General features: G+C 37.8%; 1 protein-coding gene across 14 annotated transcripts in view; it reads left to right on the top strand.

The window, feature by feature from the left end:
• MAPK10 (mitogen-activated protein kinase 10) overlaps positions 1–20,247 on the top strand; it is a 355,889-nt gene that overhangs the window by 247,174 nt on the left and 88,468 nt on the right. For 12 of the 14 annotated variants that reach the window (XM_089670549.1, XM_089670550.1, XM_089670552.1 and 9 more), the window contains 5 exons: positions 6,155–6,284; positions 12,614–12,672; positions 13,518–13,656; positions 16,131–16,296; positions 19,897–19,968. In XM_089670549.1, coding sequence (XP_089526675.1) covers positions 6,155–6,284; positions 12,614–12,672; positions 13,518–13,656; positions 16,131–16,296; positions 19,897–19,968 — 566 coding nt within the window. The remainder of the gene's footprint in view (positions 1–6,154; positions 6,285–12,613; positions 12,673–13,517; positions 13,657–16,130; positions 16,297–19,896; positions 19,969–20,247) is intronic. The other 2 variants (XM_089670551.1, XM_089670556.1) reach the window with 1 other exon arrangement.

The following is a 20,247-nucleotide window of genomic DNA, read 5'->3' as shown; positions in this document are numbered from 1 at the left end:
ATCTGGACCAGGGCATCACTGAACTCCTGGACAGTCTGAGGTGCAACCTGGTGGAGTCGGATGGACCTAAACATGATATCCCAGAAGAGTTCTATTGGATTTAGGTCAGGAAAGTGTGGGGGGCATTCAATGGTATCTATTCCTTCCTCCTCCAGGAACTGCCTACAAACTCTCACCACATGAGGCCAGGAATTCTCGTGCACCAGGAGAAACCCAGGACCCCCTGCACCAGCATAGGGTCTGACAATGGGTCCAAAGATTTCATCCCGATACCTAATGGCAGTCAGGATGCCATTGTCTAGCCTATAGAGGTCTGTGCATCCTTCCATGGATATGTCTCCCCAGACCATCACTGACCCACCACCAGGTCAAACTGAACAATGTTACAGGCAGCACAACATTCTCCAGGGCTTCTCCAGACCCTTTCACGTCTGTTACATGTGCCATCCTGGAGGAGTTGGACTGCCTGTGCAACCTCTGTAGGGTCCAGGTATCACCTCATGCTACCAGTAGTGACACTGACCCTAGCAAAATGCAAAACTAGTGAAAAACAGTCAGAAAAGATTCTGAGTAGGGAAACAAATGTCAGAGGCTTCCACCTGTAAACCCATTCCTGTTTTGGGGATCACCTTTCTGTTGCCCATCTAGTGTACCTGTTGTTAATTTCATTATCACCAAAGCAGCTGAAACTGATTAACAACCCCCTCTGTTACTTAACTGACCAGATAAATATCCAAGGAGTTTCATTGACTTGATGCTATACTCTAAATAACAAGTGTTCCTTCAATTTTGTTGAGCAGTGTATATATTATCAAAATAGCAGTTATTATTTCTAGTATTAAAGTAAGGTTGCTGTTGAAGTACTGCTCATATTAAAACTGGTCATTCATTATTTAAAAAGTAGCACTTTTGTGTAGAACTTTTGTTAAACACTTCCCGTCCAGCCCATGTATATAAACGGCCAGACAGGAGCATTGCAGGGTCGGGTGGCCATTTATAAACGGCCTCCTCGCCCCCTGCTTGTGCGCGCTCCCCACGATCCTCCGGGCACAGTGGAACACCGATTGTTGTACAGGTCCTCTGTGTGAGGTCCCGATCATGTGATCACTGATTGGCCAATCATTGATCACATGCAGAGTAGTAAGCAAGATGTCACTTCTGACATCATTGCTTACTACATGTGAAATCTGTGAATGATCACAGAGGTCACATGGTACAAGGCTATTCACAACAGCCTTGTACCATGTGACAAGCTGCGACCAATCACAGCTCACACAGTATTTCTCAATGGCTGCAAGAATGCAGCCATAGAGAAGGAGAAATGATTGCTTTTACAGCCTTTCTGGATGTAAAAGCAATCAGTTTAAAAAAAAAACAAAAAACTTCATAACCCCCCACAAGTAGTACAGTGTCACTATGGTGACACTGTACTGCTAGGGTGACAGTATGTAAAAAAAAAACATAAATAATAATATAAAAAAAATAAAAATGTAAAAAGTTTTTTAGAAAAATTATAATTTTTGGTTATAAACTAATTTGGGTTTTTTTTTTTTGCTAAAAAGGTAACTGAATACATTTTGGCCAAGATTTATGAGGAAAGATTATTTATTTGCAAAAACATTTTTTCTAAATTTTTGGCCTTTTTCATTTATATAGCGAAAAAATAAAAATCCCAGTGGTGAATAAATACCACCAAAATAAAGTTTTATCTGTCTCAAAAAAATGCTAAAAAATTCATATGGGTACAGTGTTGCATGCCCACGCAATTGTCATTCAAAGTGTGATAGCGCTGAAAGCTGAAAATTGGCCTGGACTGGAAGGGGTTGAAAGTGTTTGGACTTGAAGTGGTTAAGAAAAATCATTCTTCTCTGGGAGATCTATTTACATTGCAGGAATAATAAAAAATTTTGTTGCAAATTCCTATATTTTGTTATTCTGAAGAAATAGCTGTTTAATGTATTCTGAATAATAAGCTGAAGTGGGCCTTTATATGTGGGGCCAAATATCTGTGTATCTGTCTTTGTGCTGGGAGCCAGGACAATCGGCACCCAGGATTCCTGATTCCAGATCACCTGATCGCGGTGATAGCCTCTGATTCGATATCACAATGATCAGTCACTGTGCAGTCCACCCCTGTAATTACTTTCTCTCCTGAATGAATAGAAAGATGCATTGTATGTTTCTCTCCTTGCAGGAGATGAAGATGTATATAAACAAAAGTGTGTAAAGAAAATAAAACTTAAAAATAGTTAAATCAAGGTTGGGTCTAGGTCAGTGCCAGGGTTAAGTGTTAGGTGTCAAGATCAGGGTTAGAAGTTTGGGTCAAAGGTCAGGGTCAGTATATTTTGGGTAGAAATATATTTCTTTAACTTTTTAAATTGGTGTCAGTTAGTGTCAGTGTCAGTGTGTTTTAGGTAAGATAAAAAAGCAAAGTGCACACCATTCTTTCTGGGTCATACTATGGGTACAAACAACAACTAACATACACACATGGGGGATTACTGTGATCATTAGGAGCAGGAGAATTTATTTTCGGTTGTTCTTTGGTGGTAAATTATGGTAATACTAAGACATATACAGCTAAATTCCAAAAATTATTTTTTTTTACTATTTTGGGCCAGTTTTCCTTTGATATTAAAAAAAAAATCAGGAGATATCCATTACCATTTACTACAGAAAAGCCCGATTTGTCATGAAAAAATAAGGTATAATCTAATCAAATTTGCAAAATTGTGTTCAAGCATTAACATTTGTTTTACCCTTCATCACTAAGGGGTTAATGCAGACTTCTGGGAAAATAAGTAATCCAATCACACAAGCAGGAAATTACATTTCTGGGGGGCGTTCCTTACACCATCTGTGTACAGAACGCCTCCAGGTTGTCATACTATATTGCATCTTTCAGAAAATTACAGCACTGCAGATTGCAAAGGAAAGGTACTTTTTAATAACATTATATTACAATATGACTTGAGTAGCAATTGTATATGCTATATTATTATTTTTGTCTTTACTATTTTTTTCCCCACAAGTGGTGTTACCCTTTAAGTTATTTAGGGTATTGTTACCAGTCAGATAGTATTGGTAGTCATACTGGGTAAAAATGTCCTAATTGCATTTAAATGAGCTAATTATAGTATTTTATTAAATTAGAGTTTCAGAATTAACTGCATAACTTGCACTAGATTCAGTATAACAAAAAACTATCCAAATGACAATTACAATGCAAGATTTAACATAAAAACATAGATTTCATTTTAGGCAGCTGTATTTATTGCATATGAGTAATGATGTTTGACTCGCTTTAGTGCTCTTGAAAATTCAGAAACAAATATGTTTATATTTCATGCAATGCAGATGACAAGACAAAAACTCTAGTTTAAAGCATAATACAAATGTATTTGATCATCTGAAGATCCCTTTCTGGTATGCTCATTTATAATCTTGAAATGTGTTGAGAAAGCAGAAAATCTCATTATTTTTCAATAAATAATGCTAAAAATAAGATAGTGGCATGTCCATAAATGTTACGGATGATATAAAGTGTAATATTTTGCTACAGTGGTTCCAGTGGCACCCAACTAGAGTTTTATGAGCCACATGCAACTTTTAGCAGTTTCCCAGCATTTGCGTCATGCTTGTCCCTTCTGCATTTGATACATTATAAGTTTGAAACCAAAGATGTTACTTAAAGGGAAGACTTGCTATTGCGGTGTTTATTTTAATTTAATTTTACATGTAGCTTTCATATTTTTCATGTTTGCTCTTTCATATTATTGTATTAAATATAAGGATTTGTAATTAGCCATTAGAGGCAGTAAGTACTCAATTTTCAGTGATTCTGCCTCTCTTCTTAACAACTTTTCAGATGAGACTTTAGCAGAAAAATAAAGAGCCTAGGCACTTAATGGGCAAATGATAACTTTGAAAAGACTACACATTCCCTTTAAACATGTTGAGCACTATGATGGAAGTGTCACCTTGCTCATTAAGGATAAAGTGAAGAGGTTTGTTTAAAGCCAGCCCTTCGACTATCAGTAAGAGTCAGAATTTTGACAGGTTTTAATTTCTGTCTGTGTGGAAATTTTCTGTCACTTCCTGTCCCTGTGATGCCAGTGCACGAATTGTGGCAGTTGAAGGAGTAAACACTTCAGAAGGACAGCAATAAAACAATTAGAATTTCTTTACTAAAAATATATCTTTAATAAACAGATAAGAAATAGACAGCTGACAAAGGCTGTATTCCTTTCTTGCTCTATCAAAATCGAAAAAAAATATGGCTGGAGCTGTGCTTTAAAGCACTAGGCTTTCTAAATGTACATTTTTTTTGGTACACAAAAATCATTTGCTTACATCTGTTCTTCGATTTATGCCAAAAAAAGTAGTGTGTTCACGTATGCAATTGAGGTTTCATGGACAACCTGTATTGTGAATGTCCCAAGATGTAGTTACAAGTAAATATATCCTTTCCTTTCTTTTCTTTTTCTTTCCTTTCCTCTCCTCTCCTCTCCTTTCCTTCCCTTTTCCTTTCCTCTCCTCTCCTCTCCTCTCCTTTCCTTTCCTCTCCTCTCCTCTCCTTTCCTCTCCTTTCTTCTCCTTTCCTCTTCTCTCCTCTTCTTTCCTTTCCTTTCCTTTTCTTTTCTTTCCTTTCCTTTCTTCTCCTTTCCTTTCCTTTCCTTTCCTCTCCTTTCCTTTCCTTTCCTTTTTTACTTTATCCTATTTTTGCATAGTATTCCCCAATTCTTCCCTTTCCTTTTTTCTGACTTCAACAAAAAATTTGAAGGCCAAACAAGATTATTCCAAATTCACTACTGCAACCTCCACTGCCATCCATTGTGAAGGGTAGTATGGTAACAGACTTTGCATTTCCCAGGTACCCAACTATATAGCTTGACAGCTGCAAACTTGCCAGACCTCATTGCCTACTCAATACCTGCAGACTACTTCTCAGAAATCTGTATGGTTATTCAAGTTGTGAGTGTTTCATGAAATTGTTCTGTAATTTTGTCCGAGTAAATAAAGAATTAAAAAAAAAAGTAAATATATTCAATTACCCCTACCCTGCAATCCTGTCTATATCATATGTAGAAAAGTTAACAAGTGGTAAAATTACTGCTGGGTTCCCACAGCATCTAGTCACATGACTAATTGCCTAGGCCTTTAGTCATATGATTCCTGCTAAAGAATAGAAGCCGTTAATATATTCTCCTTATAGCTAAGACCATATGGCCATTCTTCCAAGGAAAGGGGTTCTGCAATAAAGGTAGGTATTTTATGGCTTTTCTTGATTTTTTTTTTGTCTTAAAAAAGAAAGGTGAGCATGATAATGCAGGGGTCTTATTTTAGAAAGGTTTAGTCAGTTGAACAATATATTTTTCCTGTTTCTTGCTAAATATATTTTAATGGTTATACCTAATATATCGATTATTTCACGATAGCAACAGCATTTAAATAATACCATTATAATTCAATGTAAACATAATTTTGTTACTGTAACTAGATCAATTTAAATGCATACTGGATGCATCAACTAAAATGTATTTAGGATCATTTCAAATGTGTATCCCATGAGTTAGTTAACAGTAGGCACACAAATATGCAAATATGTAATTGCAAAATTTCTGCATTTTTTTGTGATTTTTTTTTGTCATATTTATGCTGTCAGGCAAATACTCTCTAACTAAAAATATAAGGTGCTTGGTTTTATTTTTTTAACTTCCTGCCATTTTGTGTGTATTTTTCACAAAGGCTGTGACTTTTTTTATCTTTGTAAACAGCAAAGATACAGCGGTAATACAGGCAGCATTGACCTCTGTCTCTTCTACTTAATGGTAACCTGGAAGAGGCAGAAATTCAAGACAAAGCAGCTGCTGACTGAGACGATGAGAGATCATATGACTCATTCAATCACTTGTTTCTCTACATCTAACGTCTGCTGCAGGACATCAGCAGATTTCAAATTGATGCGCAGTTTTCTTTAATCTTTGTCCTAACCTCTCTGTGATCAAGTTGTAATACTATTTTATCAATCACAGAACCTGATCAATGTACCTAACCGAGAAGGGATTGCAGTTTTATGGGGTGTAATGAATGATTTTCTTAGAAATATTACTACCAGGCCTTGCAATTCTCATGTGTGTATCTTGCCTTTCAGTGCTGCTTATGATGCTGTCCTTGATAGAAATGTGGCCATTAAGAAACTCAGCCGACCATTTCAAAATCAAACACATGCCAAACGGGCATACAGGGAGCTGGTCCTAATGAAGTGTGTAAATCATAAAAATGTAAGTTTTCTGTCCTTCATTAATATTTCTGTGACTTGCTTGATATCCAAAAAATAAACAAATTGCAAACATTGGTAAAATTTGGTTTTTGAATATCTATTTTTCAGGGTCTACTTTTAGTGTTTGACATGCTGTTGCCTCTTGACTTGTGAGCTGCCAAAAATAGGTTATAGAATTATTATTATTATACAGGATTTATATAGCACCAAAAGTTTACAATCCTAGTGAGTGATCACTGGCAGAGAGGAGACATTATGACATAATTTTCCCAGGACTAGGTACAGGCCTAGTTACTGTGCTCACACAGTGGCCTGTATTTCCAGTGGTCCGGCACACCTCCACACAAAGTTTTTTAATCAAAAATGTTGCACAAGGAGCCTGATTGTTGTTGATTGGAGCACTATGCAGCGGTTGTGTTGGATTGCTGGAGATCTTGAGATGGACTTCTGAACTCTGTGTAAGAGCAACGGTCTTGATCTCCAGCATGCTGCCAGCTTTTTCCCATTCTAAAAAAACTAAAAAAAATAACAGCCTGCTATAGATCATGATCCCAGAGTTTTCTATGCACCTTGGCAAAATTTCATTGAGCCAGCAGGTAGCATTGCAGAGGTTTCATTTCCGAATGGGCTGACCTTCTAGCCATCTGCAAGGATTACCTGTCTTTGGCCAGTGTAAGATATGTGCGGGTAATTATGTGAGCAGAATGTACAGTCCTGTCTTCTTTTACTGACTGAATCTGTTGTATGCATTTTTTATGTTGCTACACCTCTTTCATTGTTTGCAGTAGATCACATTAAGACATCGGGCACATCTTGTACTAGAACCAGGTTTATAGGGATTTATTAAAATATACAGGTAAGGCGGTTAAGAACTCAGCGAACAAACAATTGATACACTGAATGCTGAAGGCATTTTAGACTTTCAATTCATGCAGAAGAAAACAAATGCTTAGCCTTTGTAAACATACAGCAAACACAGGGATTTACTGAACAAGCTTGTTCAGTGGACTGAAAAGCATGCTGTGGTGACTGCAGCAGTATTAGTGCACATGTAATAAAACAAAACAGTACAATACGTTACACCTTCTTATTTGCACTACAAATAATATTTCTAGACAAGCTTGTAAAAGATGTGATCTCAAAAGCTTGCTCACAAAAATGAACTATTATTGAAAATAAAAAAGGATCATATGCAGTATTCAACTGTTCATTTATTGGTGTAACTTCATTATTATTTTTAATTAAAAAAATTGTGTCAGTCTCCAAAACTTTTCTGTGTAGAGAAACTGATTAGATCCAGTCTATAATATTTGTGTATATACAGTGGGGCAAAAAAGTATTTAGTCAGCCACCAATTGTGCAAGTTCTCCCACTTAAAAAGATGAGAGAGGCCTGTAATTGGCATCATAGGTAGACCTCAACTATGAGAGACAAAATGAGAAAAAAAATCCAGACAATCACATTGGCTGATCTGGAAAGAATTTATTTGCAAATTGTGGTGGAAAATAAGTATTTGGTCACCTACAAACAAGCAAGATTTCTAGCTCTCACAGACCTGTACCTTCTTCTTTAAGAGGCTCCTCTGTCCTGCACTTATTACCTGTATCAATGGCACCTGTTTGAACTTGTTATCAGTATAAAAGACACCTGTTCAAAACCTCAGTCACACTCCAAACTCCACTATGGTGAAGACCAAAGAGCTGTCGAAGGACACCAGAAACAAAATTGTAGACCTGCACCAGGCTGGGAAGACTGAATCTGCAATAGGCAAGCAGCTTGGTGTGAACAAATCAACTGTGGGAGCAATAATTAGAAAATGGAAGACATACAAGACCACTGATAATCTCCCTCGATCTGGGGCTCTACGCAAGATCTCACCCTGTAGGGTCAAAATGATCACAAGAACGGTGAGCAAAAATCCCAGGACCACACAGGGGGACCTAGTGAATGACCTGCAGAGAGCTGGGACCAACTTAACAAAGGCTACCATCAGTAACACACTACGCCGCCAGGGACTCAGATCCTGCAGTGCCAGACGTGTCCCCCTGCTTAAGCCAGTACATAGCCGGGCCCGTCTGAAGTTTGCTAGAGAGCATTTGGATGATCCAGAAGAGGATTGGGAGAATATCATATGGTCAGATGAAACCAAAATAGAACTGTTTGGTAGAAACACAACTCATCGTGTTTGGAGGAGAGAGAATGCTGAGTTGCATCCAAAGAACACCATACCTACTGTGAAGCATGGGGTGGCAACATCAGGCTTTGGGGCTGTTTCTCTGCAAAGGGACCAGGACGACTGATCCATGTACAGGACAGAATGAATGGGACCATGTATTGTGAGATTTTGAGTGCAAACCTCCTTCCATCAGCAAGGGCATTGAAGATGAAATGTGGCTGGGTCTTCCAACATGACAATGATCCCAAACATACCGCCCGGGCAACAAACGAGTGGCTTCGTAAGAAGCATTTCAAGGTCCTGGAGTGGCCTAGCCAGTCTCCAGATCTCAACCCCATAGAAAACCTTTGGAGGGAGTTGAAAGTCCGTGTTGCCCAGCGTCAGCCCCAGAACATCACTGCTCTAGAGGAGATCTGCATGGAGGAATGGGCCAACATACCAGCAACAGTGTGTGCCAACCTTGTGAAGACTTACAGGAAACGTTTGACCTCTGTCATTGCCAACAAAGGATATATAACAAAGTATTGAGATGAACTTTTGATATTGACCAAATACTTATTTTCCACCATAATTTGCAAATAAATTCTTTCCAAATCAGCCAATGTGATTGTCTGGATTTTTTTTCTCATTTTGTCTCTCATAGTTGAGGTCTACCTATGATGCCAATTACAGGCCTCTCTCATCTTTTTAAGTGGGAGAACTTGCACAATTGGTGGCTGACTAAATACTTTTTTGCCCCACTGTATGTGTGTGGCAAAAATGATCTTAATGAAAACTGGCACATCTGGAAGTCAATTACAAAAAAGATAACACATAGTTTTATTAGCCAGTGTGAAACTTAACATTTATTCATAATTTGAGCATTGAAGCCCATCACCATCCAATACATTTCTGGAAAAGTTAAGCCTTCTATCAAATTGTATTTCTGTCTATGACCCCATTATGGAAAATTTACATCCCCTATAGTCCCTGATGCCCATGCAAGATATAAAAAGTGTTGAAACTTTAAATAATAGCCAACAAACCCACTGATGATCCATTGTTAATTTCTACACAAGAGCAGCATAAATTAAAATGTAAATGTTATTTTTAAATGTGCTGTACCACTATATTCCGACACTTGTTTTTCTTCATGTATGACAGATTTGCTACAAAGTAGCCATAAACATTAGATGATCTATGACTATTGTATCCATATATACCTCTAGATCAGAGCAAACCCTCTGGCTGATCATTCTTCAGGGAATAGTAATTTGACTTTTCTGAGTTCTCACATCCAATTATTTGGTGTCCTTGTGATGAGGATGTAAAAATATGTCTATACTTATCTTAGCCTGAATATTTTTCTCAGAGCGGTAATAATAGGATTAGGTGATAATTTTCTTCAGAAAATACATTTCCATTATGCTAGTTATATACAAGCAAGTTGTCTTCGTTTTTTTTTTTAACAGAAGACCAGAGATGTGTCTTGGAATGCTGTTGAAAAGATTTCTCAATCATATCACAATTGTTTCTTCTAGCCAGTTTTTTTTTTTTTTGCAGTATGCATCAAAAATATTTTGCTCTCTTTTAAGTGGTGTTAAAACAGTTTTTAACCAGTCATAGAAATTTTCATACGTGCTAGTAAATCTCTTTGACCTACCTGTTTGATTATGCTGTCTCTAGGCATCGCTCAGGTATAACCCTAAGAACAAAGATCCAATTTAGTAACATTTGAAATTGTAGCTTCATTAGGGAAAGTCTTGAAGTGTATGCCCATAGAGACAAAATTAATTAAAGAAAAGAAGTACATAATAAACAACAGTACTGAAATTGTACTGGATATTTCTTAAAAAAATTAAGTCAATAAATACATACATGAAACCAACTGCATTGATCATTGCCCACATCTTGTAAAGCTTGTTCACTTGCCAGTCACAGCCCTCCAGCAGTGGCCATAAAGTATATTCTTCTTATATTCTAAAGTATCAAACAACCCTCAGCTCAATCATTGATTTCCAGGCTGTTTTTTTGCAACATTTTATGGTGAAATGATTAGGCATTTCAAAGTACCTGGCAAGATTTCTGTGATTAGTGTTACTTTTTTATTTGTCCTTGCACCTATTATTTCTTTGTTTGCTCACCTATACAATGTATACATGTTTGCTTAAACTGCAGTTACTAAATGGAAACTATTTGTACTGGGTTTTAATAAAGTGAAAGGTTTATTTTTTTTAAGAAAAAACTAAAAAACATGTCTATACTTACCTGCTGTGTGCAGTGGTTTAGCACAGAGCAGCATGGATCCTCCTCTTCTGGGGTCCCCCGCAGGCTCCACTGGCCCCTCCCTCCTGTCGGATGCCCCCACAGCAAGCAGCTTGTTATGGGGGCACCCACTCCTCTGTGTGTCCATTCACACATGGAGCCTTGACTTGGCTCCACCCCTCTCTCTTCTCATTGGCTCACTGGCTGTGAATGACAGCAGTGGGAGCCAATGGATCAAGAGGGGGCTTAGGTGAATATTTGGGGGAGCTTGGGGGAGCTGCTGCACACAGAAGATTTTTTTACCTTCATGCATAGATTGCACGAAGGTAAAAAAATCTTGAGCCTTTAGAACCATTTTAAAGAAATTTGTAGAACATGCTCACATTGATGAGTGAATTTGCACTTTGAAAGGGAATTGTCACTTAACTTAAAGGGGTAGTAAAGCTTCATTAACCCCCATGCAAAGTAATAGCATAATGCGCTAGTATGCATAGAATATTAGCACATTATGAAATACCTTAAAATGAAGCCCTCCAGTGGCATGCTGTCACCACTGACAAGGCTTCACCTGGTCTTCCTTCCGCATTTGAATTGCAGAGCCGCAATGATGTCACTACCACACATGCACACAGGTGTCACAGAGTGAGACAGAGCTCTGAAGTATGCCATCCCACCTGGCTGCAGAAACATTGAATACCTTCTAAACAGTGCATGTTTAGGAGATATTCCTTGTACCTAAGTACAAGTGTACCAGCACTGTTTACTTCCACTTTAATGAAAGCGGAGAAATGTCACTTTGCAAAAAATACCCAATCATGTGGAAGGAAATTAAAAAAAGATTAAAAAAAACAGGGTATTTGCTTGCACATTATTGTAGGAAGTAAGCGCAGTGTCTCCTCATTCACTAAGCTAAGTGAAACGTCTTTTGCACAATTACGATTCACTTTGCTAAGTGAACATTCTAAACTTTTTTAGTAAATCAACTTTGTAGTGTATGTCCAGATTAAAACATTCCAAATGCCATAAATATTCTAAAATGTCCAGTAGAACAATAAGGGAAGAATCAGCACTTACAAAACCTAATGACATGATATCCCCTTGTCTATGGGCACCAGCAGTCAGCACCAGACATCCAGCAATTTAGATAGTAATAGGCTTTGTTTGATATTTTAGGCCATTGTTCCTTTATTACCACAAAATAATGTTGTGATGGAGAAATCTATAGATTAATATCTACAAAAAGTAACCACCTCGCCACTAACTTTATGGGTGTATAACATAAATGATATCATGCTGATGGAGGAAATGCAGGATAGGGAAACAAATAATTGGGAAAAACATAATAAATTATGGTTTATATAGGTACACTCCCTGACTCCCTCACTCGCGAGGCCTGAGCTGAATGACATTCCTTTATAGGTTACTTCCCAGTCTACCCCGTTCTCACTCTTTCATTTTGGCCTAATTCACAGCCCCTTTCATTTAGGAGATTTTTTGCACGTCAAAATTACTACCCCTTACCCTTCTGCCTAGGAGTCCTCGTGTCCACCATTGTCCCCCTTACCCCTCCTCAGCTGTGTTGTACTTGATGAAAGATACTTCCTGTTTTCTCATCTCCTGTTCCCCTTCCACTTTTTATTTTTCCCTACCCAAATATTTTGTCTCAATAAATATATATTCAACCAAAAGGTTTACAAAAAGTATAATTCAGAATTTGGATTGTGTCTGCATGGTCAAGTACCCTCTGATGATTATGTGCAAGGCTGTATCTTTTCTGCCATGTCCCCTCTTCAGTAAGACTGCAGCAAGTTGTTATCAAAATTCCATTTGCTTAATGATTTTGTAAATTAAACTATAATTGCATCTTACTCCTTATCGTAAGCCTGACTTTGTTTCCCTTTTTCTTTTAGATTATCAGTTTATTAAATGTCTTTACACCACAGAAGTCTCTTGAAGAGTTCCAGGATGTGTAAGTAATGCTGATTAAATTAAGACAATCTTCAGAGGTTGAGAAAGTACCTTCATTTATTAGATAAACTCAAGACAGTATTGACTGCAGGGTACAACTGTACTTTTCAGAAGTTAAGAATAGGAGATACACCATCTTTTGGCGCTATATGTATAAACATTGATGTACAGACCGTCTACCAGGCTGAAAAATCTCTGTGTGCAGTAATAAGCTCTGATATTTCTGATATCAGTGTATAGCTCAATTAAAGTAGGTGATGCTTGAATCAGGCATGAACTATCTAGTTGTGGATGGTATAGGGAAGGTTTAGAACATCTGTCTGGATTTACAGTCTGTATCCTCAGTGGGACGATACATCACTTGTCCCTTTAACACTGAAATTAAAGGAATCTGTATCATTGGCACAAGAAGACAAAGGTTGCAATAAAAAAAAAAAAACTTGACATGATCCAATACTTTCCTAATCTTGCAATGTCTCTTTTTATGTACCAACTGGAGAGATTTACCCTTGTTTCCTATACCCATAATGTGCTGTCGGGAAGGGGAAATGCAGACAGACAAAAGTTTTAAATCTTTCCACTAACTAACAAAAAAAATTAAAAGAAGAATTTTCAAAAAGCATCTCATATGCCTCTCTTCCTGAGCTCTGCTCTGAATATCTCACACGGAGATTTCCAAACATACTTGATAATCTCTGTACCTAAAGCTGAGAGCTTTTTATTGATTGTTTTGTAATCCCACAGTACACACAGTGACTGCAAAATAGTATTTTTGGTGTTGGAAATAAAGGTACATGTTCAGAACACATTTAACTGATATATATATATTATGAATCTTTTCCTTAGTTACCTAGTAATGGAATTGATGGACGCTAATTTATGTCAGGTGATTCAGATGGAACTGGATCATGAGAGGATGTCTTACTTGTTGTATCAGATGCTGTGCGGCATTAAACATCTTCACTCTGCTGGAATCATACACAGGGTTAGTAGTACCAATATACTGAACAAATGTTTCAATTGCTCTACTTTCTATGAATGTGTGTTATGGCCTGAAAAACAAATGGCACAATATCTGTAATAACGGCTTTTCTTATGAAGTATTTTTTCTGTATTATTAGAAATGTCAGATAACTCTTTTGGCAGCCTGGACAGCACCTTTACTAGAAAACTATTTATTTAATTGCATTTCATTCTTCTCATTGATTGCTTAACTGATCAAAGAAGCAGGCAGGTTCAGTAATCTATGTATAATGATGCAGTGGGAAATTACATTTACATTTGAAATATGCAAAATAATGAGAGTGACGAAATCAGAAAAACAGTTTTTTGTCTGAGGTACACTTGTTAATTCTCCGGAATATTTGAAGATGTATCTGATCTGCAGAGTATCAGGCAATTTATGAAACCTGGCAATCAAAGTTCATAAATGTCATCAATGCAGTGGCTAAGTGGTTAGCACTTTTGCTTAGCAGCACTAGGGTTGTTGGTTCGAACTATGGCACTACCTTTCTGGAGCCTGCATGTTCTCCCTGTTCCTGGATGGGTTTGTTCCCACACACCAAAGACATGCTGGTAGGTTAATTGGCTCCTATCTAAATTGGCCCTCATATGCGTATGTATGAATTTGAGTTAGGGACCTTAGATTGTATGCTACTTGAGGGTTAGGGACTGATGTGAATGTACAATATATATGTAAAGTGCTGCATAAATTGTCAGCTCTATATAAGAACCTGTAATAAATCAATTAACTCTATGATTCTCTGTAGACTGGACAAATCTTCATGAATATATTAAGGAGAATTAGAAATCTGACTTACCAACTGACCTAGTTTTCTAAACAATTTTCATAAGAGGAATCATAGTTTGGTCAAGCTTATTTAAAAGGACCTTGAAACACAACTAGATTACCTGGTAGTTTTTGATGCAGTGTCATTGAGATCAGTACCTGTAAAATTATTCTCAGCCGTGTAGCCACATTCTGTAGCTCAGCTACTATGATGATCAGCAAAAACCACAATATGGAATTATATACATAACGACCAACATGATTATCCTCAATTACGGTAACTCTTCCAATCTTAACCTGTTTTTTCTTGTACTTCAGACAAGATTATGAAATCATTTCATGGGTTTGTGGTTGCTCATTAAAGCTGAACTTTAGCTACTGCATTAACAAAATTGTACACCTTTTTTTTCCTGGTTGTCAGCCAAGAATGCTTCCTCAGCACTCCATACTGACAGCCCAATAAGAACATAAGCACAAACTTACTTGTTAAAAAGCACAACGTGCATGGTCACTGAGTGTGGAAGGCCCTATGAATAAGAGCCAGCTTTCCTTGGTACTGTACTGTGATTAACATATCAGCATATTTTTGGATCTGGTTCAACAAGATGTCCAGAAAGTGGATGGGCCTGTCAGGGTGCAGAGTGGAGAAGGGAACAATGATAATATTACTCAAAAGCGCCTAGTGGTAGGACTCTGTTGGGGTGTTATGGTCCAAAAGCAGGTAGTAGAAAAAAAGGGGCTAATGTTGGTCAGTTTCTAACTATATACAAACTAAGGGGAAACCAAATGATTGTAAGGTTCTGAGATGGAGAGGGATGACTGGGTAGGGAAAGTCATGGGGAAGGGATATAGTGTGATAGTCTCCCCAGTGGCACATAAAAATAAATAAATACATGAAAGAAATAAAGGTATGAGTTTACAATACATTTTGAAAGTTGGCAGAAAAAAGTTGTCTATCCACAGATAACCAGATATTATCACACTGAGTAATGGAGGCTGATTTACTAAAGGAGTATAGGCTGTTAACTAAGCAAAGTGAATTTTCACTTTAAAGGAATTTTTCCTTAGCTTACTAAATGAGCTGACACTCTGCTGACTTCAATCATCCAATCATTTGCAAGCAAAAACCAATTTTTTTAAATTGTCGTTTCACGTGATTGGGTATTCTTTGCAAAATGGATTTTCATCACATTCACTAAGCTAAGCAAAAATTACCATGTAAAGTGGAAACTTACATTAAAAGGTGAACATACTCTCCTACTTTGGTAAATCAGTTACATGGAGTCATTTAGTTATTTTTATTTTATGTTTTAATGGACTATTCATTTTATTTGTATTATTCTAGTTCAGCTGTGAATATTAACATGTATGGGCAGAATGAAAACTGTGAGATGCTGCATAGAGGTGAACAGTGTACAGGGGCGGACTGACCATTTGGAAACTCGGGCACTGCCCGAGGGCCCGGGGTCAGTAGGGGGCCCTATGAGATGCCCCTGGTACCTTTTTCATGGGCTTTTTTGAGTTTGGGCAAGGACACAGGGGCCCCATGATCCCCTATTACCCGGGGGCCCCATGAGTTGTCAGTCCGCCCCTGACAGTGTATGAGTCTTTTCTGTATATTTCTGAAAATAGCACAATAATACATTAATGCACTTCTATTTCCCAAACAGGATTTAAAACCAAGTAATATAGTTGTGAAATCAGACTGCACATTGAAGATTCTCGATTTTGGATTGGCAAGGACGGCTGGCACTAGCTTCATGATGACTCCCTATGTAGTAACACGTTATTACAGAGCACCGGAGGTCATTCTTGGAATGGGATACAAGGAAAATGGTAGGCTGTGCCTTAGACACAGTCTGTTGGTAAATTTAAAAGGATTGGAAGGAAATAATTTTGCTTGCTATAATAAACTGTGTGGACAAGAGTAGAACATGGTGGTTCAAGAAAAGAAAATTATTAGTCCCTGTAAGATGCAGTAGGTAGGCCATTACACGACATACTAACTGGTAAATCAAAAAGAGATTGTACAAATATTTTAGGATCAGACTGTGAGGTGGATGGCTAATTTTGAGCAGATTTGATAAAGTACACCAGAATGTGTAAAGTTCAGTAATCCAAAGTAAGGAATCAGCAAGAATCTTTCATTGTTATTTAGAAAATGTGAAAATGGATTGGTTACTTCTTCATTCCCTATACAAATAATCCTTGGTTTTAACAATCTTCTACTATACAAGTTGTAGTGGGTATAAGGCAAATATAATGATTTTTTAAATAATTGCTTCTGCACTGCACATTGCAAAAAACATAGAATCGAAGAAAACAAGAAAACCTGGCTAAGGCTGTAATAAGAGTCTGAGTGTTATCATAAATAGGATGTGACTAAGCACTGAATGTACAATTAAGTATGGCACAGTAGCTTTTCTTCTGTATGTCACCTTGTAGAGCATTGTCATAATGACAGCTATATGTCAAGCATGACTCACCTGCTCTTTTGTGTTTTAAGTGTTGTATTTTCAAACCAGTAAGAATGGTAACTAGCTTCCAGAGTACACAGCACCTACTTTCTACATGCTGTGGTACAGCTAAATTGGTCTTGGACACCTTCTTTAAGGCAAATCTGCCACATGTAAATCAAGATCGCAGTTATAGAGCAGGTTGAAATAGTCATGTTGGCTTCTTAAAGGACAACTGCAGTTTGAGTGAAGAGGTATTTTAAATATACCCCTACACACCTCAGTGTGGCTAGCACACTAAAATATTTACCTTCATTTCCAATCCCAGATTCTTTCCTGGGCAGCTCTGCCCAGTGCCATACAGTCTATGCACGTAAAGCATCCCAGACTTGGTCCTAGTGCACACACATCTTTCCTTCATATGGATGGCCCACACTCATAGAGCATGGACCATCCATAGGAATTAACTGGGTCATGGCACATGTGCAAACTTAACACAAGTTAACTTTAAAAGAAACCCCTTAGAATGGGGGTTAGCAACCAGTAGATCTCGGCCATGTGACTGATCACAGTCAGGCCTTGCTCACCCGCCATCCAGAGTGCATTGTAGAGGGACTAATTGTAAATTTGGAGCTGTAGTAGGGAGGAAGAGCTGCATAAGTTGATGTCTCCTCTGTAGTGCTGACTCCTACACCCTGTCATGGTTGGGGTTAAACAGGCAGCGGTGCGTTGCTTTCTCACCACATGCTTTAACCCCTTGAACCCCGCAGATGCATTCAGTTGTGAGACACTTGCAGAGTGGCCCCATTTACTTGAAAAAGTCTCGACTGACAGGTGGTAGCACCCACCGAAAGCAAAAAGGGGTGTAATTCCTGCTGCAACAGCTAAAGAGGGTAGGGATTGGGGGCAGCAAAACCATGGCTCAACTGCAGGGTTCTACCACGCACAAACTTTACATGTGAACAAGCCCTAAGAGTGCCGCTGCTGGATGCAACTAAGGGCTCATTTACAAGTGCAGCAGGTACTACTGCTCCTCTGCAAAACGATCCAAGTGTGTTTGACAGGTGGTGAGGAGGCAGTATGTTGCCTCCTCACCACCTGATTTAAACCCATGATAGCCATGGAAAGCACACGACTATGACACAGTAGAATGGCAATTAGAGGTTTAAATCCGACACTGGCCGACACTGTGCCCGGTGATCTTTGAATTGTCCAATGTTATCCGGGTAGATCTCCACCTCTTTAAGGTTGCCTACCCCTGCATTAGAAGAAATGCAGCTGTAGAAATTAATTATAGTAACTAATTATAGCAACCGTGGCAACAGCAATTAATTAATAATGCAATTAATTATAATTAGCTAGGTGCTTTGTAAGAGCATTCAGTATGACCTATTATATGATTTTCTATTTATTTACTCTTTTAATACATTTAAGGGTGCATTTATCAATGATTTGACAAGAAATTTACCTGATGTTCGTCCTAAAAAATAAATGTTTTCTTTTGTGTGTGGTGGCTTTTTTTTTAAAACTTTTGCTTGCTTGTGCATGTTGGTGGACTGGTAAGGGTCAAAAGAACACAAGCCTCACCATTCTTGCTGACATCCCCTCTGGAGCACCAGGAGAGCTAGTCAGCATCCTGCTTTGGAGGGGGTCACATTTGTGGGGGGGGGCCTCAAAGCAGCCCTAATGCTGAGGGGCATGTGGACTGGTTTTCACATAGCAGGGGCTGCACATTTACCACTCCCTAACTATGGGGACACAGGCATGCATGCCTGGTGTGCATGTCTAATTTGTTTGGGGATGGGGAGACAAAAATGTTTTTTCTTTTCTTTTTTTTTTAATAAAAGATAATAACCCTCCTACTGCTAAAACTGTGTATACTGTACAGACAGATTCTGCACCATGGAAAGCATATTGGATAATGCACAAAAAGGCTTTTCTGTTATTTATTTATTTATTATTTATTTCAGGTACTTATATAGCGCCGTTATTTAACTAGATTCTCCCAAAACATTGCCACAAGGATTAGTGAAAAATAGTGCCACTGTACTATCAAGATCTACCCTAGCAAGATTCAAACTAACAAGATTAGCCCAGGAAATGTTATATAATACATAGGATGCATACTGAAATTGAAAATGCAGGGCTAATCCATTTAAATCTTACTTTAGCTATTTTTTCACTGGGTGAATTTCACCAGCAAATCATTGATGAATAAATCCCTTAAAGGCATGATGTGAGTTTTATACATAGTGGTTATTTTGCAAGGACAGCAGTACTTTTTGCTTATATTTATGTTTCTCTTTTTTTCTGTAATAATCAGATATTAGAAACATTTGATATGACTGAAATAAAGCTGTCCCGCGCTTCCATCATATCATATTTATTTTAGTCTAATCATGTTCATTATAAATGAATTCAGAAAATGACATGTCCTTATTAAGATCTGTTCACATCCATCATTCTACTGCACTTTATTGCTTATTTTCTGACTGTCATCTTCAGTCTTTTCATTCTCTTCAGTTCTGACTTATCCCCATCTGTACAATTGCAAGGTGGCATTTAAAATCTGCTCACCTGTTTGCTAAAAGGAGTATTTTGTTAACAGAATTGTTTTCTTTGAGCTGCTATTTTGCTGCTATCATATGCCTGTTTATTTTAATTAAAGTAGAAGGAAATGCTTATGAAAACTGGCACATTGAGTGATAGCTCCAAGACCCATAGCATTCAATCACATTCTTTTTTTTTTTTTTTGCTGTATTTAGAAAGAATTCAGATTGGCTGGTGTGGGTTTTCAACATGTTTAGAAAGCCAGTTTTTATTAGTGTTCCCAAATATGTTTTTGTGGGGGTGGGGATAACATGTTTTTATGCCATTTAATCTGCTTCTTCCCCTCCATGCTTTAGGAATTTACCTTCCTTGCTAACCTTGCTTTTTTTCCTCTTTCCACGTCTTAATGGCCTTGTTTCTGCACTTTTAGTGGATATTTGGTCTGTGGGATGCATTATGGGAGAAATGGTTCGCCACAAGATCCTCTTTCCAGGAAGGGACTGTATCCTTGTCAATTCCGGAGCTTCAATTCACAGAAACATACCTTCCAACTTATCTAGCTTACTTGTCTGACAATTAACCACCATATTTTTTGTCTCTATATACTAATTCTGCTGAATAATAATTTCATGATCTGAGTGAGCTTTATCTTGCCAACACATACTTAGAAGTATGTTGATTGTGTACTGGTGGAGATAGTTGAAATGCAGATCATAGATCTAATATAATCTGGAACCTAAACACCCAAATATAACTCTGTTAAGTTTTTTGTTTTTTTATA

The sequence above is a fragment of the Staurois parvus genome, unplaced genomic scaffold, assembly GCF_062004578.1.
Source record: "Staurois parvus isolate SC_StPar_1 unplaced genomic scaffold, SC_StPar_1.0 ptg000091l, whole genome shotgun sequence".
NCBI lineage: Eukaryota > Metazoa > Chordata > Amphibia > Anura > Ranidae > Staurois > Staurois parvus.
The sequence above is the reverse complement of the archived record's forward strand: the minus strand, read 5'-3'. Positions and strand labels throughout refer to the sequence as shown.